The sequence below is a fragment of the Eleutherodactylus coqui genome, chromosome 7 (assembly GCF_035609145.1).
Source record: "Eleutherodactylus coqui strain aEleCoq1 chromosome 7, aEleCoq1.hap1, whole genome shotgun sequence".
Lineage (NCBI taxonomy): Eukaryota > Metazoa > Chordata > Amphibia > Anura > Eleutherodactylidae > Eleutherodactylus > Eleutherodactylus coqui.
The window spans coordinates 48,581,778-48,608,682 of NC_089843.1; the positions used below are offsets into that span (position 1 = coordinate 48,581,778).

General features: G+C 42.7%; 1 protein-coding gene across 8 annotated transcripts in view; it reads left to right on the forward strand.

Annotated features, from left to right (window-relative positions):
- The window catches only part of REEP1 (receptor accessory protein 1), a 94,940-nt gene that overhangs the window by 46,482 nt on the left and 21,553 nt on the right, over nt 1-26,905 (forward strand). For 2 of the 8 annotated variants that reach the window (XM_066572983.1, XM_066572979.1), the window contains exons 7-9: nt 3,352-3,387; nt 16,542-16,690; nt 18,904-18,959. The exons of 1 other annotated variant lie outside the window; for it this stretch is intronic. In XM_066572983.1, coding sequence (XP_066429080.1) covers nt 3,352-3,387; nt 16,542-16,690; nt 18,904-18,927 — 209 coding nt within the window. In that variant the 3' untranslated portion in view covers nt 18,928-18,959. 5 more of the 8 variants (XM_066572981.1, XM_066572982.1, XM_066572977.1 and 2 more) reach the window with 5 other exon arrangements.

Consider the following 26,905-nt stretch of genomic DNA (forward strand, 5'->3'; position numbering starts at 1 on the left):
AGACTATAGCGTGTTGTATTAGTTTAATTAGTGCAATCACATCCATAAAATAGTGCATCAAGGTGCCAGGCGAGGAGAATATAGGGAAACTCTCCTGCTCCAATGAGAACTGAGTATGAGCAGCGTAAAGACTATTGGTGGCCAAGAGGGTCTCATCTGGTCTTCAGAAGTCTCTGTCATAATATAGAGCGTGAAGTGACTGGTTCCCGGTAACAATAAACAGAATATGTTGTATAGAGTCACATTGTATACTGTAGCAGGGGACGGACAGAGCGCTGATTGTCACCTCTGGATCAGTAGAGGGCACGTGTTTGTGTGTGGTCACCGCTCTCATTGGCATGTGATCATACAGTTCGTATGAATGCTGTGATAATTATCATAATATGTGTATAATATGATAATGATGAGGTTTTTGTTAATTTAGCGAGAACCTGACAGCTATTCATAGATGTATATCTAAATCCGTGTGATACTCTAATCGCACTTGCAGACTCTCTGTACTCAGCGAAGTAATTGATATATACCCCCCAACTGCTCTTACCGTCAGCTTCTATCACCCCCAGCATCATCCCAGCACTCTGTTGGCCCCTCGCTCACTGACAGTCTGACAGACCGCGCTTACAGATTTCTCTTGGCCAAGTCTACAATATACACCCCAATGCCATTTTAGCGGGGGTACTCTTAATGTGAACTATAGAAAGAGTAACATTCTGCATTGCTAATTGCCACAAACATATTGGGGCAGATTTACTTATACCGTCTAATAGACAGTGCAAACTCTTGACAGAGAGTCTTAAAACTTACCAGATTTATCACAGTGTCTCTGCTAAATGGTAAATCTGTCGACTTGTAAGACTGTTAATCTAAGTATATATCACTAATTTCGCTATTTTTGATTTGTGATGTCACATAAGCCACTCCCCCTTTTCCACAAATGTGTCGGAAAGTGTCTAAAACACATAGTAGATGTGGTGTAATTCATGTAAAACAGTTTTTTCATACAATTTACACCAGAAAACTGTCATATTATCATTAGTAAATCTGACCCATTTTTCCTCACTTTAAGAGCTCTTTCACTCGAGCGTATAATGGCCCGCCATTTTAACGGTCGGCCGATATACGCTGTGATCTGATGCATTGGATTCCAATGCATCAGATCACATGGCTGTTTTCCCATGCTGTAAAAGCGCCCATCCGGGCCAATATAGAGCCGGGCATTTTTATGTCAGGCCCAAAAGATAGTCCTGGAACTATCTTTAAGGCCGGAATACGTCAGCTGCTGCATGGGCTCGCCAATGACAGCAGCCGGAGAAGGGAGGTGGGAGTGAGTTTAGCAGCATAACTGCTAAACTCCCTCTCTCTTCTCTCCTCCCCTCCAGTTGATTTCAATGGGAGTGGGTGGGGTGGGGGTGGAGCTAAGCGCTGTCCCATCCCGCCTCCCACCATTGCTGGCTGCTGACAAGGGGTGGTAGCTTAGCTCCGCCCCTGCTTCGTCCCCTCCCATTGCAAACAGCCAGAGAGGAGGTGATTTGTGTGCCCGTTCACGTGGTTTTATGCCTCAGATGGTAGCGTATATTGGCCAGTCGTGAAAACGGCGTCCGATATGCGCTCGTGTGAAAGAGCCCTTAATACTATACTTTCCTGAATTGCTGCAGTGCATGCTGGGGGTTTTCATTATTTCTCATGAAGCAAGCTACACAAACACAGTTTGACGCCAGTTTTCTGACCGCTTTTTCCCCCCTTTTCCAGTTTAAGGCCTTAGTCAGACGGGCGTTTTTTCGCGCGATTTGCGCATGCGTCCGGCGATTTTTTTTTAAAACCATTGCTTTGCAATGGTATCAGACACATGAGCGCTTTTTATGCGCTCGTCCGATAAATTATAGAACAGAAATCGCAGATCGCACCTATCTGCAATCTGCGATTCCTGTTCTCTTCTCTATATGCGCTCAATGGGGCCGGCGGCAGCAGCGCTGACCCCATTGAGAACATATAGAAGACAAATCATTCTTCTCTGCCACAGCTGTAACAGCTGTGCAGAGAAGAATGATGTTTGCCCATTGAATTCAATGGAGCCGGCAATACAGCCGACTCCATTGAAAGCAATGGGCTGCCGGCGTGCGCGGGGTGAATTGTCGGGAAGGGCTTAAATATATAAGCCCTTCCCTGCAATTCATCCAGAAAAGTGTAAAAATAAAAAATATATATATACTCACCTTGTCCCGGCAGCTGGAGTTCAGAGCGGCCGGCCTGCAGTGGGTGTGAAGGGGGTGTGAGTCAGACTTGCCCCTGATTGGCTCAGCGCTGAGATACGGTGAGTATATAGATTTTTTTTATTTTTACACTTTTCTGGATGAATTGCAGGGAAGGGCTTATATACAGTATTTAAGCCCTTCCCGACAATTCATCCCACACTCGTCCGCAGCGCACTGCTTTCAATGGAGCTGGCTATATTGCCGGCTCCATTGAATTCAATGCGCTGGACAGCTCCAGCCTGTTTCTAATGAAACGCGGCTAGGAGCAGATTTTTCGGGCAATTTTTTTGGCCCCGGTCACGCGATTTGCGGATGCGCATCCGTCATGCGATCCGCAAATTGCGCGAAAAAACGCCCGTGTGACTAAGGCCTAAAGATGTAACAAATATCGCATGATGTTCATAAATTTGTTGCATCTTCCCAACTACTGGAGTGTGATTGTGGAAATTTTGCAACTTTCTAATAAGTTGCATATCATAAATGTCTCTAAAAACCCCGTTGCACTCATACACCGTCTCCTTTTCTAATGCTTTTGAAAAGTGGAGTAAAAGATGTAAGATACGTTCTTTTTGGCGCAAATAAATGCTACATTTATCTAAAAGGATTTACACAAATAAAGCACAATTTACACCAGAATTCTGCCGCAACACCAATAGTAAATGTGTCTCTCTGACAGTCAAGAAGCCGTCCTTCTGCAACGCCGGTGTCCAGTAGGCCATCACAATCAGACGTGCCCACTAACTATACCTTTTTGAGAATTTATAAAATCGCTCCTTTTGGGTGTGACAATTAAAATCCTCCTGCCTGTCACCCTGTCGGGGTCCATAGTGGGGAGCGTTCATGATATCAGCACTGTTTCACTGAGGATACAAAAGTTATTGTGGCTGAGCCAGAAATGTGCATAGAACAGTTGTCACTTCCTTTCTTCATCATGACATGAAGGGGGCGACAGTGAGCTCAGCAGAAAGCTTCTGGTAAGGTAAAGAGAATTTGTAATATATGGTCCAAGGAAATCGGAATGCCTCTCCCCTTCCTAACCTAATAATGCACATTAGATGACAGTTTTTGATCACCTGTATGACATTGGCCCTTTTTACAGTTTGTGCGTGTTGTTCTACTGGCAAATTTCTACGAGGTGAGTGATCCCTCCTGAGTGATCCCTCTGGCATCTGTGCTGCTTAACAGCCCTGGATGTGGCTTCTAACCTGATAACAGTCTGATAACCAGAGTGCTTTGTGTGCCTGTTATCCCCGCCCTGTGCCAGACTCTGCTGCATTGTACTGCTTGGGGCAGGGGTCACACTGGTGTCTGTTTGCTGGACGCTTTTCTTTTTATCTTTTTGGAGATTTATGTAAATTGATCGGACACTGCTACATAAAATCCTACAGAAAATGTATAATTCTTGATCTGCTTTAGTATTTTTGCACAGGTTTGTATACCATAGGGCAGTGGGGGGCAATTAGTGACCATTTGTGACTCACCCCATGGCCCATTGATACCCTCTGCTATACGTATACTAACATTATGTCCAGTACACAGCTCCGTATATATGCTCCGCTTATAGTTTATTGATTATTTCTTGTTGGCATTGTACATAGATTATTATCGGTCCCACCAGTCACTGTCCCACTTGGGCTCACAATCTAATTTCCTTAGTTTGTTAGGAAGCTAATTAATCTAACTGTATATTTTTGCAGTTTTGGGAAGAAACAGTAGAACTCAGAGGAAACCCAGACAAAAACAGGCAGAACATACAAACTGCATGCAGATGTTAAAGGGGTTGTCTCGCGAAATCAAGTGGGGTTAAGCACTTCTGTATGGCCATATTAATGCACTTTGTAATATACATTGTGCATTAAATATGAGCCATACAGAAGTTATTCACTTACCTGCTCCGTTGCTAGCGTCCCCGTCGCCATGGTTCCGTCTAATTTCGGTGTCTTCTTGCTTTTTTAGACGCGCTTGCGCAGATGGATCTTCTCCCTTCGGCTGGTCTCGGAAGCATCGGCGTTTTGGCTCTGCCCCCTTGTATGCGTCATCGTGTAGCTCCGCCCCCATCACGTGTGCCGGTTCCAGCCTCCTGATTGGCTGGAATCGGCACGTGATGGGGGCGGAGATACGCGATGACGCGTACAAGGGGGCGGAGCCAAAACGCTGATGCTTCCGAGACCAGCCGAAGGGAGAAGATCCATCTGCGCAAGCGCGTCTAAAAAAGCAAGAAGACACTGAAATTAGACGGCACCATGGAGACGGGGACGCTAGCAACGGAGCAGGTAAGTGAATAACTTCTGTATGGCTCATATTTAATGCACAATGTATATTACAAAGTGCATTAATATGGCCATACAGAAGTGCTTAACCCCACTTGATTTCGCGAGACAACCCCTTTAAGCACAGCTACAGTGAAAGGCTTCGGACACCTTTGTGTGGCACCTTTTTATTTCACTTATTAGCACTATGAACGAGTCTATTTTGTATGGTTAGCAGCATATGTTACTGTACTTTTTGCATACACAGGCCATGTTCACTTGCTATTTAGCCGAATGATTTTCAGATGTGTTACTTTCTTGGAAGTAAAGCAGCGTACAGTATATCTGTGCTCGCCTTGCTCACACATTTGCGCACCTCCCATAGACTTCCATAGAGACCCTTAGTGCATAAATGCACAAAAGAATAGAGTAAGTCCTATTTTTTTTGCGTGCGAGAAATCAGAACAAAACCATTGAAATAAAAGGTTTCCCACCTGTGTCCGCAGCCATGAGGCCTAAAATACATTTTCTTTCCTGTCCGGAGCCGGTGCGTGTCTTCTCCGTCCACGACCGACCCTTCTTTTTTCTGCACTGCGGATGCATTTGGCGTGCTGGCCGGCGTGCCACGCACATCAGCAGTACATTTTTTTAAACTCCTGCTTTCCCGCAGATCCCTGGCATGTCTTCAGTGTCAGCTGAGGGTGTGCTGCGGATCAGATGGCTTCCATTGACTTTAGTGGAAGCCATCTGTGCGGGAATCTGCAGGAAATAGAGCATGTTGCGATTTTTTTTTTCCCCCCCCTACACATGTGATCTGCATGCCAGGGAAAAATGACATCTGCATACTTTTAATTCTTTTGCGGACACTAATTCATCCCTATGGGCGGCTTGATTTGCGGATCTCCCACCTATGGGCTGTTTGATTTGCGGATCTCCCATGCGGGTGCTGCAATTCAAATCCACCCATGTACATTGGGCCTAAACGGCCATTTAGACACAACGATTATCGCTCAAAAGGCATCTTTTGAGCAATAATCGTTGTGTCTAAATGTGCCCATCTTTCAGTTTTCTGCCAAACAACGGTTTTCAGTTCTGCTTGAAAACCATTGTTCAGCAGAACAGCTGATAAGCAGGCCCACACGCTGTGTTCTGCCAGGGGAGAGATGATTATAGTTGATTGCTTTGTCTCAGCTGTCAGCCCCCCCCCCAGCAGAACAGCTCATAAGCAGGACCGCAGGCTGTGTCTGCTGTCCATGGTGCTGAATTCTGCACAGGGCGCTAGAGATTACATTGTTTTCTTTTAGCAGCCCATGGCTGAACAATGCAGCTAATTACAGAGCTTAGACCTCCTGCTGAGTTCTGCAACAGCTCCCAGAAGCTCATTTGCATGCAAATGAATCTGATAAAGTACTAATAGCAATTAATGCCTATTAGTACTTTATGCAAAATGATTGCTGATCTCTCAATCTTTTGAAAGATTATCTATGTGTATAATCGGCCTTAAGTATTAGTAGTAGATCTGTGAATGAGGTTGGATGGACAACTCGGTTTCTCTCTCCTCTCCTGCACCATCTTATCAGATAATCTATGACTGAAAAAGTTTATCTTTGTTGTGGTCATAAATTAGCTGCTAAAAAGTACAGGAGAGGAGAGATAATCAGCCCATCAGTCCAGCCTCACTAACAGATCTCCAATGGAGACTTAGATTGCAATTTATATAGTGAAATGTAGAAGCTGCAAAAAACAAATGCTGCAACATTTTTAATTAAACTGAATTGCAAAAATGATTGTCAGCCCAAAATACATGCATTTAAGTGGAAAAAATGCATTCCAAAAGTTTCCATAGCCTATAACCCATGACCCCAGTCCCGCAAGTCAACAATGCTAATTAGTTTCTGTATCTTCCAATGACTATGATGAAGGGTGACTGTGCATCAGTGTCTACTGTACCTCCCTGCTACAAATGAGGGATCTTGAATTTAATGTGTGCCCTTTGGATGCAGTCGGCTCTTATAATGTGTCCTTGGACACCACTCGTATAAAGGGTTGTTTCCAAAACATGTTAAAAAGGCATAAGGACAAACATTAGTGTGAACAAATCTCAGACCCAGCAGTACAATAAAGACCGGTGTCCGATGGTCCTCCTGCATGCAGGTTTTGCTGTGTGGAACAGATGAGATTGATGTGACGTTTGTAAACTTTAATGCATACCTATTCTTATTTTGCTCCATAACTCGGTAGTACACGTACGCATCTGAAACTTTGTAATATATTTTAGGAGGGGGGAGTAGTATCTTCTAGCACTTCATAGTTCCCATTTACCTGTCTGCAGTCTCATTGTATATATTTAGAAATCAAAACCTCACATGGAGGGGGGTGTGCAGCTGCAGTATCCCTCCCTTAAAGGGATTCTGTCAGCTATTTTGAGTCCATAAGCTAAACTATTATGGGCTGAAAGTAGCTGACTCCCCTGCCAAGTCCAGAGATATGTGTTTTATACTTACCTCACCCACTGTTCCCCTGGTGTCCCCTGAAACCGGCTGCTGCATTGCATTGAGTGGCACACTTAGTAGTCCTCCCATTCTAAGGTTAGAATGTGAAGACTGCTTAGCATGCCGTTCAAAGCACTGACAACTAGGGAATGGCGGAGATGGTAAGTATAAAACTTACATCCCCCAACACATTGGATCAGCAACTTTGAGCCCATATGCTTAGCTTATATGGCTAAAAGTAGCTGAGAGAGTCTCCTTAATGTTTTTGTGAAGTTGAGTGCTGTGAGAGGGGAGAGAGAGCCGACGTGGAAAGATATCTGATTGGCTCAGGGTACTGAGCACAGCAGTAGTATCACAGAAAATAGCCCACCCACTGCCCTTGATTTTTCTGCCCAGTGTGAAAAATGCTTTACCATTCCTTTTCTTAAAATGGTTGTCTCATAAGAGCATATGTACATCATATGAAGGGCATATGGATGTCATAGGGAATGGGGTCTCCTGCTCGGAAACACCCAGTGTAAGCTGACTCAGGACATTCTTGAATATATGGCCATTCAATCTACTACATCTCATCTCCAGCTGCCAAACTTTCCATGGTCCCCCCAGCATAAGCAGCTATTTGGAGGAGATATCAGGCAGAGAACCCATGGAGATCTTCATTTTGATAGTGGTTGTCTTAAATTAGACTACCCCTTTAAAACAGATGTCTGGTTTTGTAGAAGTTAGTAACCGGTTATGTATTTTTTCAGTGGTGGTTAATTTTTATTTCTATTCCAAAACCATGATTAGATTGTTTAGGATCCCTTAGCTGTGTTATGGGTAAACATAACACATGCAAAACTGCATCAAAACTAACCTGTTTGATTACAGTCCAGAAATATTCTTCACGTAACTTAAAGGTGCTGTATAAAATTACAAAAAAAGGTTCCCCCACCTTCCTTCAGAAACCGTGTCGATCTTCTCCATAGGTTGTTTGTGGTATTACGGATCAGCCCCAGGTCAATACCTGACACAGCCTATATGTCGCACTGGATCTGGACGCGCTGGATCTGTCACCCGCAGATCTCCCACAAATGCAAAAGAACAAATGACAAAACAAGAAATAGAACCAAAATATGGGAAACCCTATTTCTATATAACCAAACTCAGGGTAGGAACCTGCCTGAAAGCAGGGCGATCGTCCCGATAAGGACAGCCCTGACCGCGTGCCTTGGCCTTGAGTTGACCGAATGTAGGAAAGGAAAAGAACACCGGAATACCAAAACTTGAAAATAAAATAAATGCAGTACTTAGCTTTGGGATACGGCAGGTAACTGAGCAATCCAGGACCAAGCTCTGGCTGCAAGCTCAGCCAGGGAGAGACTGACAATCAACAGCAGTTCAGCTCAGTATCCAGCCAGGTTAAATAGCCAGGCCAATTACCAATAGGTGCGACTAAGTATGTCACACCTAATACCACACCCAGGTGAGCCAGAAGATGTAGAACCATCTCCAAAACCAGCACCAGACTTGTCAGCAAGACAGCAATCCCAGCACTGCCGTAACACTATGGACATGAGTAGCACTGCTTCTGAGACATAACAAAAGATCCTGCTTTTGCCATCTCATACAGTTGGTATTGTCCTAATGTCCTTCACTATGTCCCTCTCCTCACTTCCAAATTATATTTTCTCATAAGCAAGAAATACCACTTGTAATTGGCAATCATAAATTTTAATGAAAAGCTGCAAGATTTTCTATAAAAGCAGACACCTCATTAAATTTGAAGCAAATCTCATTAAACGGGCCAAGTCCTATGTCAGCCAGTAACCTAAAGTAGTCACTGGGCTGTCATCTAGCTCATGATGATGAAGGTGGACAGTCTTTACTGTGTGGCCATTACCTATATAGTGTAAAGGCGCTAATTTCTTAAAGGATTAGTGCTGCTAAATACATTTGTGGCCTACCTACAGGCTTTTTCTCAAATACTTCAATGGAGAGAGCATAGGCAATTTCCCAGTCTTGCCCAACATGGATTGCAAAATAGGGATAATGGGACACCTATTTACCCAATAGTTGGGTAACACCACAGAAATGAGAAGTGAAGAAAAAAATGGAGGGAGATTTATTATACTTTCCCTTATGCCCATCACAGCCTCGACAAGAAACCGCATCCCATCTGGACAGCAAATGGGAACCTTCCAGATCTCTTTAAAAGCGGGAACACCCTTCACCTTCTTAGTTCTTGCTTCCTATTCATGGAACAGGTTGGAAAATGCTAAGGTAGCTGTGTGGCTACCTCTGCTATTTTAAGGATTTCTCCAGATCTCTAAAGGTGGTGGACTGCAGGGCTTCACTCTCAAACTCAATGGTATGAGAGGTTACCTTTCTGTTGTAAGTCTTTACGGAGAGCCCGGAATCATCCTCTGGGCTCCCCTGTCTCTGGAGGTTATGAAGGAAAGTTTCTTTCTCTACCTAATGGAGAACTTCTCCTATAGTTATGAAAAAACCCTGGTATACTCCCTGTGTTGTTGCACCTGGACTGGAGGTTTGTGATATGGGACTATCTGTTTTATCTGGTGCTTCTATGAACAGATGGAATTCAGGTGTGTACTAAACTGGAAAATGGCTAGTATTAGCACTAATTGGAGTAGGGGAGCCGGGTAAATAAATGAATGATTTCAGAGAGGATCTCTAGCCAGTTCAAAATAGAATTACCCTTATTAAGGGATTGGATTCTGCTTTTGCCTTAACCCTACAAGAATGAAAATTTATGGGGATGATTCTATGTGCGCTCAATACCCAGACCCAGTACCTGTGTGACCTGTGCCTAGGGGTGATAGTACACTGGGCTTTTAGTCTTTGGCCTAGACAGCCTTGTGCGCTTTGCCAAATAACCTTTTGTGCTTTGCGAGCACTGCCTTTGTATTTTGCCTGGAAGCCTTTGTGCCCTGCCTAGAAGCTTTTGGGCTTTACTTATAAGTTTCTTGTGTTTTGCCTATATAGGAATCAGCTTTTCAGTTTTGCCACTATTCTACTGGGGAATTCTCCAGCCCAATGGGCTATTAGCCATTAGTAGTGTAGTTCTTCAGGCTATAACCCCCTCTACACCCCCAGTTAGTAATCTATTTGAATCTCTTATGGATGCTGCCATAGACCTAAGGAAAATAACAAGATTGCTTACCACTATTGGTGTGGTTTTTTTTTGTCTTTTTTTAAGGGGGTTTAGTTATAAACATAAATAAAATAGAAAAAGGCCTCAAATAGTCCATGGAACATTGTAAAAGAACTGAGGAGGTGAAGGGTGTTCCTCCTTTATAGAGATCTGGGAGGTTCCTGTCTGGATGGGAGATGTTCTTTCATGGATGCTGCCATGGGCTCATGGAAAATCGATTACCGGTAAGTAATCTTGTTATTTCTGCAGAGTAAAAGTAGAGTAGTTGCCAATAGCAAGCGGTCACATTGATTATTTCCTATCTATCTCATTTTTATCTATAGATCTATTGTACTTAATGACCCTTTAACCCCTTAAGGACCAGGCTGCTTTGTACCTTAAGGACCAGACACTTTTTAGGGATTTTACCCATGTGGCAGTTTAACTGCCCTATTTTTTTCCGTGACATATAGGGCTAATTTTTTAATATCTTTTTCACTGACTTTTTTTTCCCTGTTTTTTAGTTTTATTGGGGGTAAAAGCTAAAAAATTATTTTATAAACATTTATAGTTATTTTTTTTTATAAATTAATATATTTATGCTACAATAAAGTATGGGAATGGGTTCCTCATTTTGTTTAGGACGTTTTGATATATAATATGTATGGTTTTGGATTACAGGGCTCATACGGTGAGTGTTTTGGTTGGTGTCTGTATTGGGTTATTTTCTTTCTTATGTATATATTTTTATTTTATTCTGTAATTTTGTTTTACTTATTTATATAATTTTTTTTTTACTTTTTACTATCTGTGTTCCCCATGACATCATATAAGACCTCTGGGGGACATTCATATGGTCTTTTTTTTTTTAAATTTTTTTATTTTTGTTTGACAGTTTTTCACTGTAGTTGGGGCATCCATAGGAGCCCTTAGTTACAGGGAAAGCATCCCCCTGTAGTGACAAGTCACTGGCAGAGCTGATCAGGGTCTGCTAGGATCCTGTAGCTCAGCTGTGCCAGGGAATCCCGGCGGTCATGTGACTGCTGGCTCTCGTAGTGGAAGAAACACTTTCACTCTTTAGTACGTATTGCTCATTGAGCATTGTGTACTAAAGAAAGGAGGACGCAGAAGGGGTTAAAAACCCACTTCCACCTCCTCCGAGGTATCAGCTGTGACTAACAGCTGACAACTTGACCTGCTTCTGATTGATTGCAGAAGCAGAGGCTTAAATCCCCGGCCATATTTTTACTATCGGCTGGGATTAAAGCCGAGGACCAAGCACTGCAAATTTACTGTGCTTGGTTCTTAATGGGTTTAGTAGGTATTTATGACCTATGAACCTATAGTGACAAGGAAGAGATGTAACAAAAATTGAAATGATCCTCAAAATGTACTTGTGGTAGGAGGCTTTAAGTCACTACTTACAGGGGTAGTGTATACACTCCTGGATCCCTACTTCTCAGGAAAACAGGATACAAAGCTTTACAATATACACAGTACTTGCTTAAAGAAATTAACTGAGATCAAGACAATTGGGCAACTTGAATGGTTTGGAGATCTCCTCCTGCGATTTTTGGGATTACACAGCAGGCATCATCATCTGTCACTGGCCTTGATAACAGAATCAGTCCACTTCAGCGGATCCTTCTCTAGAGAAACGTAACATTTTGAAAAGCTTTTATTTTTATGAGTGGCATAAAATGAGGCATTGCTAACGCCGCACCATTTAGGGTTTATGGACATGAATGTAAGAGCGCTGCTTATCATTCTGCCGGCTATAAACTGAGATGACTGTAGACCACAAGTTCCTGTTGGAAACAGAAAAAATACTGATTAGTGAATTACGAAGGTAAGATGTGCTAAAAGCCATCAGTAACAGCGTTCACTGCATTTGCCTTATCTTTTCATAAAGTGATTGCTTTTATACCTTACAACAGCTTCTGGTTAAAGGGGTTGCCTCACACTGATCATTATGGTTTTAGGGCATAGGGATAACATAAAAGGATTCCCCAGAAGATAGAGGTTGTCATAGAAGGGGGGTCCATAGGATGGAAAACCATTTTACTGGACCCAGGACGTCTTACATTAGATGGACTTCACCTGAATGACCGCCATATACTTCTGCAGCTCACTGCCAGGGAATGATCGAAGCTTGACCGTTTCCTTTCTATAAATGGGTTGTGTTGAGTATGTGACAGCAACTATGTGATTACTCTACCTGGCAGAAGCCGTCTGTGATCACTTTTACATGGAGAGATGCAGTTGGATGCTGTCACTGACTGCATCAAACTTTATGGATTCTGCATGAGATAGGAACTCTCAGCTGTCAAATCCATGAAGGGCGTGAAGGTAAAACCTGGTCATCTGGGTTATGTCAGGACCAGCTGTTCTCCACGTCTCTGCGCCCACATCGCCGGTCCTATCACCCAGGCTGTTGGGGTGCGGCGCAGGGGAGCCCTGGTCTTGGTGACTTCCCCTGGCCGCCGTAGTCTGGGTCTCCGCCGCCTGGCATGCGCTCCCATGCCCAGGGCATGGGCACCTAGATAGCCAGGTTGCTAGGGACGCGGCAAGTGCCGCGCCGCGCCCCTGTTGCCATGACTCCAGGGCACGCTTGCTCTGTCCTCCTGTCTTTAGCTGGCGCCGGGAGCTATTCTCCCAGAGTCCTGTAATTGGGTCCTGCTGCTGTCAGGCTCCCTGTCCCAATTAGCAGCTGGGGTGGGAGTTCTGATAGCATTTAAACTGCTCAGTTTGCTTCAGATCTTTGCCAATATATGTTTGGTCTCCAGCTACACCCCCGTTTCCTTGGATTGATACTCTATTGTGACTTGCTTGCTTTGGACCTGACTTCGTCTTCGCCTGATCCCCTTGTACCGCGTTCTCTCCTGTTGCCGAACCGATTTGACCTGCTCTTGTGTTTGTTTGTTTCCCTGTATTTGTCTGTCAGTCTGTTTCCCTCCTGCATTTGTTCGTAGTCTGACTCCTGCCCCGCATCCTTAGTGAGCCTAGAGACCGTCGCCCAGTTGTCGCCCTGGGGCCTAGCCAAGGGGGCAAGTAGGCAGGGACAGGGGTTGCGGGTAGGACTAGGGACTTCCAGTTACCCAGATCCTAGCTCCCTGACAGGTTAATTGTCAAGTCACCATGGCAAAACTGAGTTTTGTCCAGTGAATAGATTCCAGTTCTCTTTTTTTCGCCATCCATACCTGTTTTTAAACTCGAACTTGTTCAGATTATAGCGGAGAGTAAAGATGGAATCTGGCAAGGTGTGGGATCTTTATCAATGGCAACGTAATACGCACTAAGTTATGAGCTGACAAAAATGGCACATACTGCAACACATTTATCACAATGGTGCATTACAACATGGTACTTACCTTGATTACTGCTGCACAAATACACATTTTGGGCTTAAGTGTGTGTGTTTTACATATCATCTTAACTGCGTCCATTTTTCTTTTCAAATTTCAAAATTTTCGCACTGGGCATGCTTTGTAAAACAGGGGGTCAAGAAGCCCCTTCTCCCCCAATAGTTGGGGATCTCAGAAGTAGGACTCTGACCTTTCAGACATGTATGATATATCCTATGGACTCATAAAGCTCATTCAGTCCTATTTCTCTGCACCGGCTATTGGCTTGCAATCCACATGTTCAGATGAGGCCTACTCCTAGACCCTTTATCTCTCAATACAAAAAATTGCTGTTAAATTGCTGCCAATAGGAATGGGTTAAAATTTGCTCCAGTCAAGCCAGTTGCTAGTGATTTCTTATTAATCATTACTTACTGGGCTTTCTGAGCGATTTTAAAAAGGAATGGCTACCTTTTCCCTCCATAGATCTATATGAAAATTGCTTGGAAATCTCTTGAAAATCACTTGATAAAGAGATTGTCCTTTCAAATTAAGCTTTCCTCCGTCTATAGGATAGGGAACAACTAGATGCTCATTGGGGACCTGATCGTAGGGCCCTCACTGATCGTGAGAATGGGGGTCTGGCATGTCCCCACATGAACTGAGTGAGGGTCACCCATGCACACCACTGCTGTATTCATCAGCGGGACCACCGGAGATAGCGGAGTGCTTAAACTTGGCTGTTTCCAGCGGTTCCATTTAAATGAGTGGAATAGCGCTGCACATGTGCGACCATCACTACATTGATGTGGAAAGATGCAAGACCCCCATTCTCCCAATTGGCAGTGGTCCCAGTGGTCAGATCCCCAATGACCAGCTAGTTATCTACTATCCAGTGAATATGACATAACTAAATTTAGTGAGATCACCCTTTAAGCGTAGCCTCATACTGTTTCCACTTGCAGTCATTACTTGGCAATTGTAAATAATACACGCACCATTTCCTTAGTGCCTAGAAGCTAATCATTATACAAGGCATCACTACGATATCTCACATCTCAAGTAATGGTCAATTGGAAGCACATATTACACGTATCTGATATGCAGTATCTAAGGATCAGCGTCTATAAACAAGCTTAGTGGAATTAGGTTGATGGGGATTGTGCAGTGGTAAAAGCGGAGTGTTTACAATATTGCCTGAAGTTTAAGTTAATGGCAGACGTATGCAACAGAACGGAACAGTTACAAACATTTAGGCTATACATTTGGCCAGATGTTCACACCACAAACAGGCTGTAAACCATTTTGTTGTGAGCTTTGCACACTTGCTCTGATGGTGCAGCTAGCTGCGTGTAAACCCCATATGAATTATCTGCCTTCCTTTGTTCCTGTAGCTTTATAACAGCAACAGAATTAATTTTGTTTTCTTTTTTTTCCCCCCTATGTACCAATGTTCTGGGGCTCTGATGTAAGTGTTACGGATATGCATGATTGTGTGGAAGTCTTTTAACCGCTTTATGTATTAAAGGGAATCTACCTTTATTGGCTAACCAGAAAAATTATAAATGCAAGCTTTTGAAGCTATTTAATGCCCCTTCATTAGGCATCCATGGGGAAATCTCTCTCGACATTCAACTGATCACCATGGCTGCAGCTTCTCTAACTCCTGGCAATCCTCTGTCATTATTGGAGAAAGCTCTGTTCAGCCCTAAAATATAGTATTATATGGCACCCATGAAACATGCGCCTGAGGATCGCAATTTCACTGAACTGATGCAAGGCGTTTTTGAATTAAAAACACCTTGGATCCACATGTAAAACACTCGTTGGCAAGCATGATATCAGACTGAATTTCTTAGCCCAATATCGCGCTCACCCAAGTGAATGAAGCCCAACAGTGATGGCCTTCCATAGGATTGGTCATCAATATCAAATAGGTGGGGGGCCAACTCCAGGCACCCCTGCCAATCAGCTGATTGAAAATGCCATGATATTTGATCAAGCACTGCAGCATTTTCATTCTTTACCAGGTACAGCTCCATATTTGTAGCACCCATGAATATTAAAGCCCTGGAAAAATCCTTTAATTTAAAGGGTTTGTCCAAGCTTTTTTGTTTAATGTTAGTGCTCCCCATGACAACTTAAAACATCCAAGACTCGCACCTCCAGTGTGTTTACAGACTACAGAGGTCATCTGTGAACAGGAGATCGCAGACTGCTGCAGCCAGTTACAGACCTTGGCACTCAAACACTGAGGTTTATGATTGGCTGTAGCAGCCTATGACATCCTGTACAGGCTGTGGACACAGCATTATGGGGGAAACTGGAACTACAACGCTGAAGCTGTGAGCGAGCCGGTAGAGGTGAGTATAGGGCTTTCTGTGTTTTGCCCCAGGGAGCCCAATTTAAAAAAATGATTTGGACAACCACTTTAATTCTTGAGTATGGCTCCTATGAAATGGTAGAATCTTTTTAATGGCTGACAAGTGTGATTCCCACTAACCAGCTAGTCAAGTTCACTGGCATAGATCAACTCATAAAAGAGAGTCATATTGCTACTGGCTTCTATCATAAACTATGCCATGTCTGGAAAACAAGACTAAGGGTACATGTACATGGGCAATTTGCAAGTTGCGCCTGACGTTCTCGGGCACAACCCAGATCAGACAGCAGACAGACATCCTATGTGTGTAGATAATCTGCCCATGTGCGCTAAAGGACTGGGCACTGACCAACAAGCTCATTGTTCTTCAGTACTCATTACCGCAGGCAGAGCTACCCATGTAAAACTACCCGTAGTCCTATTTATGCAGCGATGGGAAAACTTAACTAGCACTTTATTTTATATTTTTGTTTTTGACAAACGCTTTTACTACCCCCAACGCTTTAACTTTTATTTCCAAAGTAGCTTCTCCTTCGTGTGGCTCAAACTTATTTTCTGCTGTAGAGATTTCAGTTGACCTGATGTTGCATTGACTAACATTAGATACTCGATAATCTGCTCATTAAGGGGTGCATTGCCTTTTGACAATATTCATATTTGTTTAATGTGTAGCTTGCTGTGAACATAGTTGTTGAGGTGGATCAGTGTGAGACGATCAGTAACAAATCCTATGAGATACAGGAAATTATTTCAGATGAAGACGAAGATGGTGGAATAGTTATACTGGAGCAGACTACTATACGCAAACCACCACGGAAGAAGGACCGACCTATTGAGGTATGGGATGTAGATGCTTGGGTTTTTAGATTCTTTGAGTTTCTCTGTCATCTGTATCTTTGTCTAAGAGTCAGATGGGTTTTGGCTCCAGCTGCTGGACCCTGGCCTTACTAACATGACTCTTTTGTTGGAATACCATAACTCAAATTGATCTCAATAGGGAAGTGCCCACTCCATGAAAAGCTATTCCAATGCCCATTATTTCTTGACATCAGTGGGAGTGAAAATGTAAAACTATATTATCAAGTAGTAGAAGGGAGTGCCTTCCTCTGTATGTATGAGTAGCCTTTGATGGATCCAAGATGCTAAGGTTTTAGTGAAAGGATGGTGCTCTTCAGCCCCGCTTTACTTACTTGACCAAGAAATTGTGTAGGAACTTGGAAATGTGTGCTGTGTCTAATAAACGTTTTGCCAGATTTACTTGGCACCACCACACTCATAACCACAGGAATAACAGTGATACTCTCCATCCCATTTTCAGGACTTAAACTGGTTGTCTAGGACCTTTACTATTGATGACCTTTCTTCAGGATAGCTCATCAATAGTTGATCAATGGGGGTCTGCCACTTGGGATTCCCACTGTCCAGCTAATCGCTTGACCTGCTTTTAGTGTAGATAGCACTATCTATGTTACAGAGACCCAGTTTGTTACTGCAGGCACTTCTCCTATTGAATTGAATGAGAGCTGTGTCTGTATTACCAAACCAGGCCACTGTAATGTTGACAGTGTTGTCTGCTTTCTTCGCTGTCTGCACTGACAGTGGGCCCAGTGATCAGCTAATCAACGAGAATCTTAAGCAGTTGACCCTCGCCGGTCAACTACTGATGACCTGTCCGAAGGATGGGTCATCGATAGTAAAAGTCCTGGACAACCACTTTAAGTACATTTTCTCTTTTAGAGACCACTTCTTTGTACAGGTTCTCACCACCCATTAATAAAGGACTGAGTCCATCCTGGAATTGATTCTCTATTTCTCCAAAGGCCTCATAGCAGCCGCATGGTCTGCCTTTATGGGACACAAGCCTTTGAGTTTAATTTTAAAAGTTAATAACTTCTTAACACTGTGTCAGAGTGACATGTTAGAAGTTTTGATTGTGAGGGTCCGGGTGCTGAGACCTCCACTGATTGCAAAAGCGAATGGACAAAGGCTCTTATCTGAGCCGTGACCATTTGGCTCTTTTTCTCCCTTCTCGGAGCAGTGTACGAACTCCATATACTTTATATGGAGTCTGCGCACCGCTCTGAGTAGGGACGAAAAGAGCCAAACAGGCACAGTGCTCAGAAGAGTACTTTAGCTTGCTTGTTTTAGCAATTGTGGGCATCTCAGCATCTGGACCCCCACAGATAAAAACTTCTAACATTTTGCTATGGCATGCCAGAAGTTTCTTTTTTTTTAAAGTTTAGTTATGCAATAAGCAGACCCATAAAAAATCCAAATTGTGATAATGTATATGACCTACTGCTCTTTGGCGGAGATCATCTTAGCAACTCCATGACGCATTCAGTAGAAAGGTGGAGTTTAGCTGGTCAGGTGATCTCTCATGACCAATCTGCAAAGAGGTAGGGACTATCTCACATCGAGTAGTGTTCTTGACACATGGGATGGTTAATAGGGAAGTTCAGTGAGACCATTCCACCCCCTAGCATAGTCTTAAAATCTGTGTCATGGGGGATTAAAGGTTGAGTTCCCATTTAATGCCATGTGTTTTTACATAGCATATCAATTAGGCAGGAAGCATAGGTTTACACTTTCCACCAATTTTTCATTCCCATCACATTTCCTTGGTCTGGTTTACAATGCACATGTAATTCTCTGTTCCAGCCAGTTGACCTGTACTTGTCTTGGAAGAACAGTGAACCTATTAGGAATATTCCTCCTGTTGACAAAATGGCCAGTTTTGGTTATTACATTTAGAAATATTTGAGAACCCCCTACCCCTTCAGTTACTCACTAGGGACCCCTCGCTACAGTGTCGGCTTTGTTCCTGGGGTCTTTATGTCAGACATATTGGCTGAATGGAAGTGAGATTGAATGGAGTTGTTAATCGTCAAGTAACGGGGCTATGCATGATCCTCAGATTGGTGGCTGCTGAAGAACCTTGAATGTCTCTACAATTTTGTTTCTGTGTTATAAGTAACTCTTGTAAGTCATTCAGTACAGAGATCAACAATCTTAACATTGTTTTATTTGCTTTTTGTTAACTTGATCAGGGAATAAAGAGTGGAGACCACTGATGTCATGAGCCCAGTTTAATCAGAAGGACTAGGTGATGTACAGGAGCAGTGCATGGTGCCTACGACGGTTATGTCCTGCTTTACTCTAGTAATATTATGCATGGAGTTGAGGACATATTCACATGATCCATGGCTCAACTAGGATATGTCTACCTAAAAAATGTTATCAGAGGGGGTTGGCAACTGATGTTCTCTAGCAGTGATCTCCAACGTCTGGTTATCCTACTGGTCCAAGGCTATCATTCTCATCATGTCATGACAGCTATGGCTGGGATTTTCACTGCTACCTTGTAGCACTGTGGCCATAGGTTTCAAATCAAACATCTTCAATCCAACCATATCTGCATAGATGAGCTTCCTATGAGTACTGATGCTATAATAATGATGGATAATATGATAGCAACAGTAACCTAGAGACAGTTGCCACCCTGCCACAGCTGCCAGTCCTCTCATGATATATCATTGCACTTGTGGAGCAAAATATAAACCAGGGTTATTGAGAGAAAAAACTGCAATCTAACGAGACTTACTGTAGAACAGAATAGACTTTTGACTTTAGATACATCAGGTTCTGCTGCAAGCGCCTCCTCTTCTTCTTCTTCTGGACAGCAGAGTCCATTGAGCCACTCCATGTACAAAAATTAACTAAATAAAAGAATGTTACTTCTTATGGGAGGGTTGGAATTTAAAGGGGATTTCTGGGACTTGGGTTAGGTCATCAATATCAGATTGCTGGGAGTCTGCCACTTGGGACTACCGCCTATCATCTGTTTGAAGGGGCTGCGGCATTCAGGAAAGTCCTGCATGCCAGGCACAGTACCGTGCTTGAATAGGATTGAACTGCTTTCAGGCAACGTGATGTCACGTGATTCCAAAGTCGTTTTAAGACCATTTTCAGAAATGACGACATTACAATTCACAATGCAGTACATGTAGATAAGATTTTCAAAACCCATTCACACAAAGCGAGAAAATCCTGCGCTGAAAAATGTGCATGAGGGGGACTTTACACTGTCGAGAAAATCGCGTGGTTTTCTTGCGATGCCAGAGTGAGTGAAAATGCATGATTAGGAAACGAAGGGTTTTCAATGGTTTCATTCTCATCTGCGATGTTTTCACTCCAATCGCGGCATGTCCTTTCTTTTTGCGATATTGTCCATTGTTTTCAATGGGGCCGGCGGCAGCAGCGCCCATCTTCACAACAATCTCTTCTCACAGCCTTGCATGAGGAATGGCAATCTATTCCTGCCCAGACTTATGGAGAACTTGTGGAAAGTATGCCTCGACGTGTTGCCGCTGTAATACAAGCAAAAGGAGGTCCGACACCTTACTAAATAGAAGAATAAAGCACTTTTTCTGAAAAACATGCAGCGTCCAAATACTTTTGTCCATATGGCGTATGTGCACAAGACTTAAAAACATAATGTCACTCCAGCAATGGAAAACCAGTAGTGGCACATCTGACGGGTATGACAGTGGGTGTACCCTGCTTTGCCCTTTAAGGCACACAATTTGCAATTTTAAAGATTTTCAAAGATTTTACGAATGTCCAGACACATTAGGAGCAATGCTGTATTTTGCATCATAGCTGGAAGCCCTTCAGTGTGAATTCTCAGTTTGTATCAGCCTCACTTCACACAGGTCTGTTTGTAAAATAAACTCGTTATAATATAGCCTTATACAACATAACTTCTACAAGTACATGGGTCTCATGCATATAGCGTATTCTGTGATCGTTCTCAGTAAGAGAAACCAAGTAATCTTGTAGATATGATACCTTTTAATGGCTGACAAACATACATGATGTTACAGCGAGCTTTCGGGATATACATAGCTCTTTCCATCTGTATTTAACATCTTCTTTATCCTCCATCTAGAGATAGACTAGGCTCCTTAGTTCTTGCTTCTAGGTAGGGCCTGCCGTACCAAAGTTGGTTAGGGATAGCATTCCCATCCCTGTGTTTCTGTTACCATTATGTACCTTGTTTTGTTTTCCCCACGTTTTGGTGATATAGGTCTAATATAGGTCCGCGAGGGTGAGTCAAAAATTATCCGCAATCCAGTTATATTAAAACTTCTGTTGGCTGCACAGTCTTATCAACCGTATTCGTTGTGGGTTGTTGTCTTCACAATCACTGCTGGGCAGGTTTGAATGTGTTACATCAGTTATTTTGTGACTGCAGCGCAATAAAAAATGGCTGCAGCACTTGTCATTTGCACAAAAGAAGAGCAGCCTGCAGGGATTAGTTTGTTTGAGCCTGAGAGTAAAGAATGGAGTATGGAATAGAAAAATCCTCAATTGCCAACCAAGAAGAAATTCAAAAGTCAACTATCAGTTGGAAAATTGATGCTTACAGTTTTCTGTGATTTTCAAGTTCCAGTATTGGAACATTATCAGGAAAATGTGTTTTGAGGTGTTAAAGCATCCTCCCTATAGCCCCGATCTTGCCCCATAGGACTACCACCTGTTTGGTCCCTTGAAAGAAGCTCTTAGAGGACGAAGATTCACGTCTGATGAAGAGGTGAGGACGGTGGTGCGTTCGTGGCTTGCAGCTCTGCCTAAAACATTTTTTAATGAGGGAATACGAAAGCTTGTTGATAGATGGACAAAATGTATTGAAAATCAGGAATATTATGTCAAAGAATTATGTATTAATCTTTTCAAAAAGTTGATGAAAATAAATTCCACATTCAGATTGCGGATACTTTTTGACTCCCTCGTATATTGGTCCATCGAGGATATTTATTTCGTCATGGTCTAATGTGTTGGTGACGTCCTTTCAGGGTGCTTTTCTTGCACATTTACTTTTAGCTTTATTATATTTTTTCTCGCCTCCATCGTTCTAGTATTTGTTACTCATTCTATAATTAAACCTCTTATTTCGATGGACTCTTGTAGGAATATGTGCCGCCCCTAATAAAATCATATCATAGTAATCCTATTCATCGATAAATATGGCCCACAAAGTCTTAGGGCAAGGCAATTGTAACACTTGGACCAGACATCCAACAACTCATGCTCAAAACCTAAGCCGGGGAAAATGTATAATGCAGTTGGTTTTGCAAGGGTTTGTTCTCTTTGGTTGACCTCTCACTATATGTCCAACAGTGTCTTATGGTGTTAATAGAGTATCTCATGGTAGGGGCAGAAGCTGTAAAGTGCAGCTCTTGTTTTTGAGGACCACTGGTGTCCATGACTTACATAGAAAACAATTGCTCCTTGGGTGAAATTTAACAAAAAATGATTGCTTCAGCCAACCAATGACAGACAGTTGTCTTCTATAAAGAAGTTAGGCACTTTTGAAATTTTCCTTCAATAGTTGGATAAAATATCTTTCCTCCACAAACGATTTTTCTTTTAAAGAGCATTCCAAGAAAGAGCTTTCGTTCATCACCTGGTGTGAAGCAGCATAGCAACAGAATAACAGAGATGTTTTAAGCAGAATGGAGCAGTTTGGCTAAAAGTCAAAATCCTACTTTTATTGCAGCATGCCAATTTTGCGAATTTACTAACTTGAGTCAACGAGGCGGCGCCATTACAGCTCCAAGTCAAGACATCGCTTGTAAGACAAGAAAGGCGCACGTTGCATGCACTGGATTCACAGCTGCGAGTACTGAGGTTGGAAGGAAAGTGGGTGGTAGCAAGAGGCTGAGGGGGCAGGGTTCTACAAGTGACATCTTGACTTGGAGCTGTAATGGTGCCACCTTTTTGACTCAAGGTGATGCATTGCATAACAGGTGCGCTGCATTAATAGTAAGATTTTACCTATTTTATGATGACAGGTTCCCTTAAAACATGTATGGCCAGTCTGAATGACTGTAATGGTTAATATGGACTAAAATGTGTATATGACTGTCTGCAAAATAATTGCTCATCAGACGATCAATTGTTTAACAGTTGTTCAACCATCAACCTACGTCTATCTAATGTGTATAGCCACCACTATTCTGTTAGAAATACTTCAACACCAAGCTCCATCCTCAGCAAGAATAGCTGATCACAGGTGGTCCTAAGAGCAGGAAACTTGGGGGTAGTCCTAGCAGCGGGAAACTTGGGGGTGGTCCCAGCAGCGGGAAACTTGGCAAGTGTTTAAATCGATGTCAGTATTGATATTGCTGCATTCAGAAATTTGTTGTAAAACAAGTTTCTTTGTACTCTGTTGCCTTTGTAATCTGCAAAGGAATTTAGTACCCTCTTTTCTGACTCATCCCTCAAAGAGGTTGTCTAATGATGACAACCCCTGGCCATACGCCCAATCAGGACATATGGATATCGTAGCCAGGGGTTCTCCCCTTTATCTACAAATCATTATAAAGCTACGTTTGGACAGTTGGTATTAGTCATGCTGTGGGAGATTGCTGGTACAATGTTAAGGTGAAGAGGCTGCATCAACAGCTTCTGTTGTCTGTTGTGCCTATTACATATTGTACCACACTCCGTAGAAGACGCCTTTTTATGGCCAACCGGTATGTGCCAAGTGTAACACTGTTCCGAGCTCATTACATCCATTTTCATGTATGTGTCTTTGTTGTGAAGACCTAGAACTGAGCTAAAGATCAACTCTTGCATCCTCTCCACCCCTCTCTCCTTCTCTTTCCCTTGGTTGATGTCTTTAGACACAGGAGAGACCGAACAGAAGGTCGCTCAGTCCCCACCGAAAGCAGCTGCTGTGAAAAGACCAGAAGACTCCAGGAGCAGAACAAACTTAAAAAAGGCGCAGTAAGACTCCATTAACCATGACACTGCTGGTTAATGTGAGTATGACCCCTGCTATTGCTATGTATAAAAGGTGACGGATGATATGGGTTATATGACTTTAGGGTTATGAGGTCGCCTTTCTCATTATTTTGTAGCCTCTTTGCTTTGTATTTCTCGTTTTCATAGTTATAGGTGGCTATCTTTGTGGACAACAACACACAATGTTTTTAGAACCTCCTATTAACTGTGAAAAAACGTTTCTACAATATCTGCTATAAAGCAGAAATAGCAAAGAATACTTAAGGTCAATGTCGGGCCACCTCTCATCATTGAGATGCTCATGAAAACTGGTGCCCAGGAAAAATGCAACACTACCCACATCATCTAAAAGGGGTTTCCTCATCTCAGCAAAGGATGGCAAGTCTCTAGCATTACAAGAATCAACAGGCCAAGGCAGTTTGGGCATTTGCTCTGCACTGCTCCATTCCTGACTTGGAAGTGTGCAAACATCTTTGAAAGTTTCTGAAAACTTTGCAGAATCAACATATAAAGATGGAAAATGTAGGAGAATGCATGTCATGAATACATTGGTGCTGCAGCTGCTGGAGGAAACCAACTGTGGGCTAGGTTGGGTTCACACAATGGTACTACAGGTCTGTGCTGGAACAGTATGCAGTATGTAGTGCCTATGACAATGTTGGAACTCATAAGTAAAGCTTACCTTATCCTTGCAAAAGGCCATCCTAATCTCACGGGAAGGGTTCCAATCCCATCCTTGGCACTAAATATAGTGCCCGAGGACATAATGTGCTTGTGTGAATACTAGCTGTACTGTGTTTACAAGAAATATGAATTATGCATTGACCTACTTACTGCATTCTTTTTGTGCCAGTATATAACATATTTGTAGTGTAACTGTGGAAAAAGCATTAAGTTCAGCTTTTTCTCAGTGTTAGAATCCTCCTTAACCACTGAAGTCCAATGAGTCTTTTTCACAACCCAATGACTTGGCTCCAACATTCACCCGAACATTCATTAGTCTGATCATTGGGCCATATAAAAAATGGAACGACCGGCCAATGGATGAGTAAACGCTTGTTTGTCGGCAGATTATCTCGCTCATGTGAGTATAATAATGCTCACCGATTGGCTGCACACCTTCCCGTATAAACAGGGAGATGTGCAGCCGATCAATCATAGCAGTATGGGGATGAATTAAGATTCATCCCCATACTACGGACCATCTGCCCATATAAATATTATTAATCTGCAGTGACCGACATGCTCGTTACTATGGGCAGATGATATGCTGATGTAAAATGACCTCTACACACCGTCAGCTCACCAGCAAGTGCATCACCCAACACTAGCCTCATGAGTTCTCTGAAGACGAGGAGGATTTCCTTAAAAGACTACTTAATAGAAGTTGTCAGACTAATAAGAGGTGGATCAACAGAGCCCTAAGAAAAATCGACACCCCATAGTAAGTCAAGGTTGCGGAGCTGCACTAAATTCAGTCAAAAGTGAAATCTTCAGTTTTAGTCCAGAGTTTCACGAACTTCAAAAGAGGAGAGAGTTGAAAGCAGCATAACCGCAATCTATAGCAAATATCTCTACCATCAACCTGAACCAACTAAATAACTAATTCAGCTAAGTGCATCATTATAGATAGGTCAGAATTGTTTCCTGAAACATTTTGCTCCACTTGTGTATTAAGATCGCATATGCAAAGTAATTGGTTTCCACAATAATCTGGATTGAAATCTATGGAAAAGCTAAACTAAGAGGATGAGTTACCTCTGGCTCACAGATCATGTGAATATTAAATATGGTGACCCTAGAGCATTGGACAAAATGCCTGCAAATGCAACTTTTTCTTAGTGCCTCACTGCAAGTTGTGATTCTTTGTATATTGACATTGCTACATGCGTATGTACTGTCTTGCAATTGTCAACAATGTTGGTTACTACAACATTAAGCTGCTATTGATAAAGTTTTATGGGGCTCGGTAATTTTATAATAGCTAGAGCTACAATACCTCGGAAGGGTAAATGAAATTAGAGTATATGGTTAAACTTGGGGGGTTTCCTAGAACATGCAGACCCCTCTCTGAGGATTTTTCTGTCACCACTAGGGGGATTAAAATAAAGGCTCCCCTCTGCTGTCAGGATCTGTGTACATTAGAAAGTTTAAATATTATGTACTGGTGAATTATAAAAAGTATTTCAAAGTAAAAGTATCTGCGTATAATAGGAAGCCAGCAGGATTGCACTTTACAGGGGTTGTCCTAGTGTAAACTGTTGATGGTCTACCCACAAGACAGTCCATCAACAGATCAGCTTAGGTCTACCACTTGGGATCCATCGATCAGCTGTTCACCAGGCCAGTGTGCGTGTACACTGATCTGATTTCTGCAGGAAGCAGACAGCTCTGTTCGTACTGCAGTGGCCAGCCTTGGTATTACAGGCAGAGTTCCTATTGAAGTGAATTGGAATTTTGCCTGTATTACCAAGCTGGGTCACTGGAGTACAAACAGAGCTGTCTGCTTCCTGCAGAAATCAGCTCAGTGCATAAGCACAGCAGTCTGGCAAGCAGCTGATCATCAGGTTTGTGGTCAGTGGACCCCCACTGATCTGCAACTGATGGGCTATCCTAAAGAAATTCAAGTTGAGATGTGGTAGTGAATGAAGTCCAAGATATAATGTAACTCAAACTCATTCAAAGATGATTACAGAGGTTGTTAAAAAATTAATTTTAACCACTGGGGCCCACCACATATCCAGAAAGTGGGATGATACAGTAGATTGGTAGAAACTGGAGTGGTCACTCCCTATTAAAATGAATGAGAGTTATGGAAGCCTTACAAGTGGAGAATCGTACAGCTGCTTTACTCTTGGAGTCATCTTGGTATTAAATATTCCTAACTCACTATAGTGAGGAAATGTTTCTGAGATCCACTCTTCATCTATACAGAGACACAGGCACATCCAATTATATTTGCATTATAATCTTTATTCTTTTCATTGCACACACAGGACAGATTATTAATAAGGCGTAATAGATTTGGGAATCCCACCCTAGGAAATGGACCCTAGTGATTGGCTTCAAAGTCAGCTCCAGATGGGGTTGTTTTCTGCAGTACCTATGTGGCCCATTATTGTGCCAGAACAATTTGTGCACAGTTGATACCCTTTGTATACATAGCAGGTTTGGACTGTCCCACAGTCAGAGCCAGAGTTGGCCATAAACTCCCCACCCAAGCTGCACACTGTATCTATA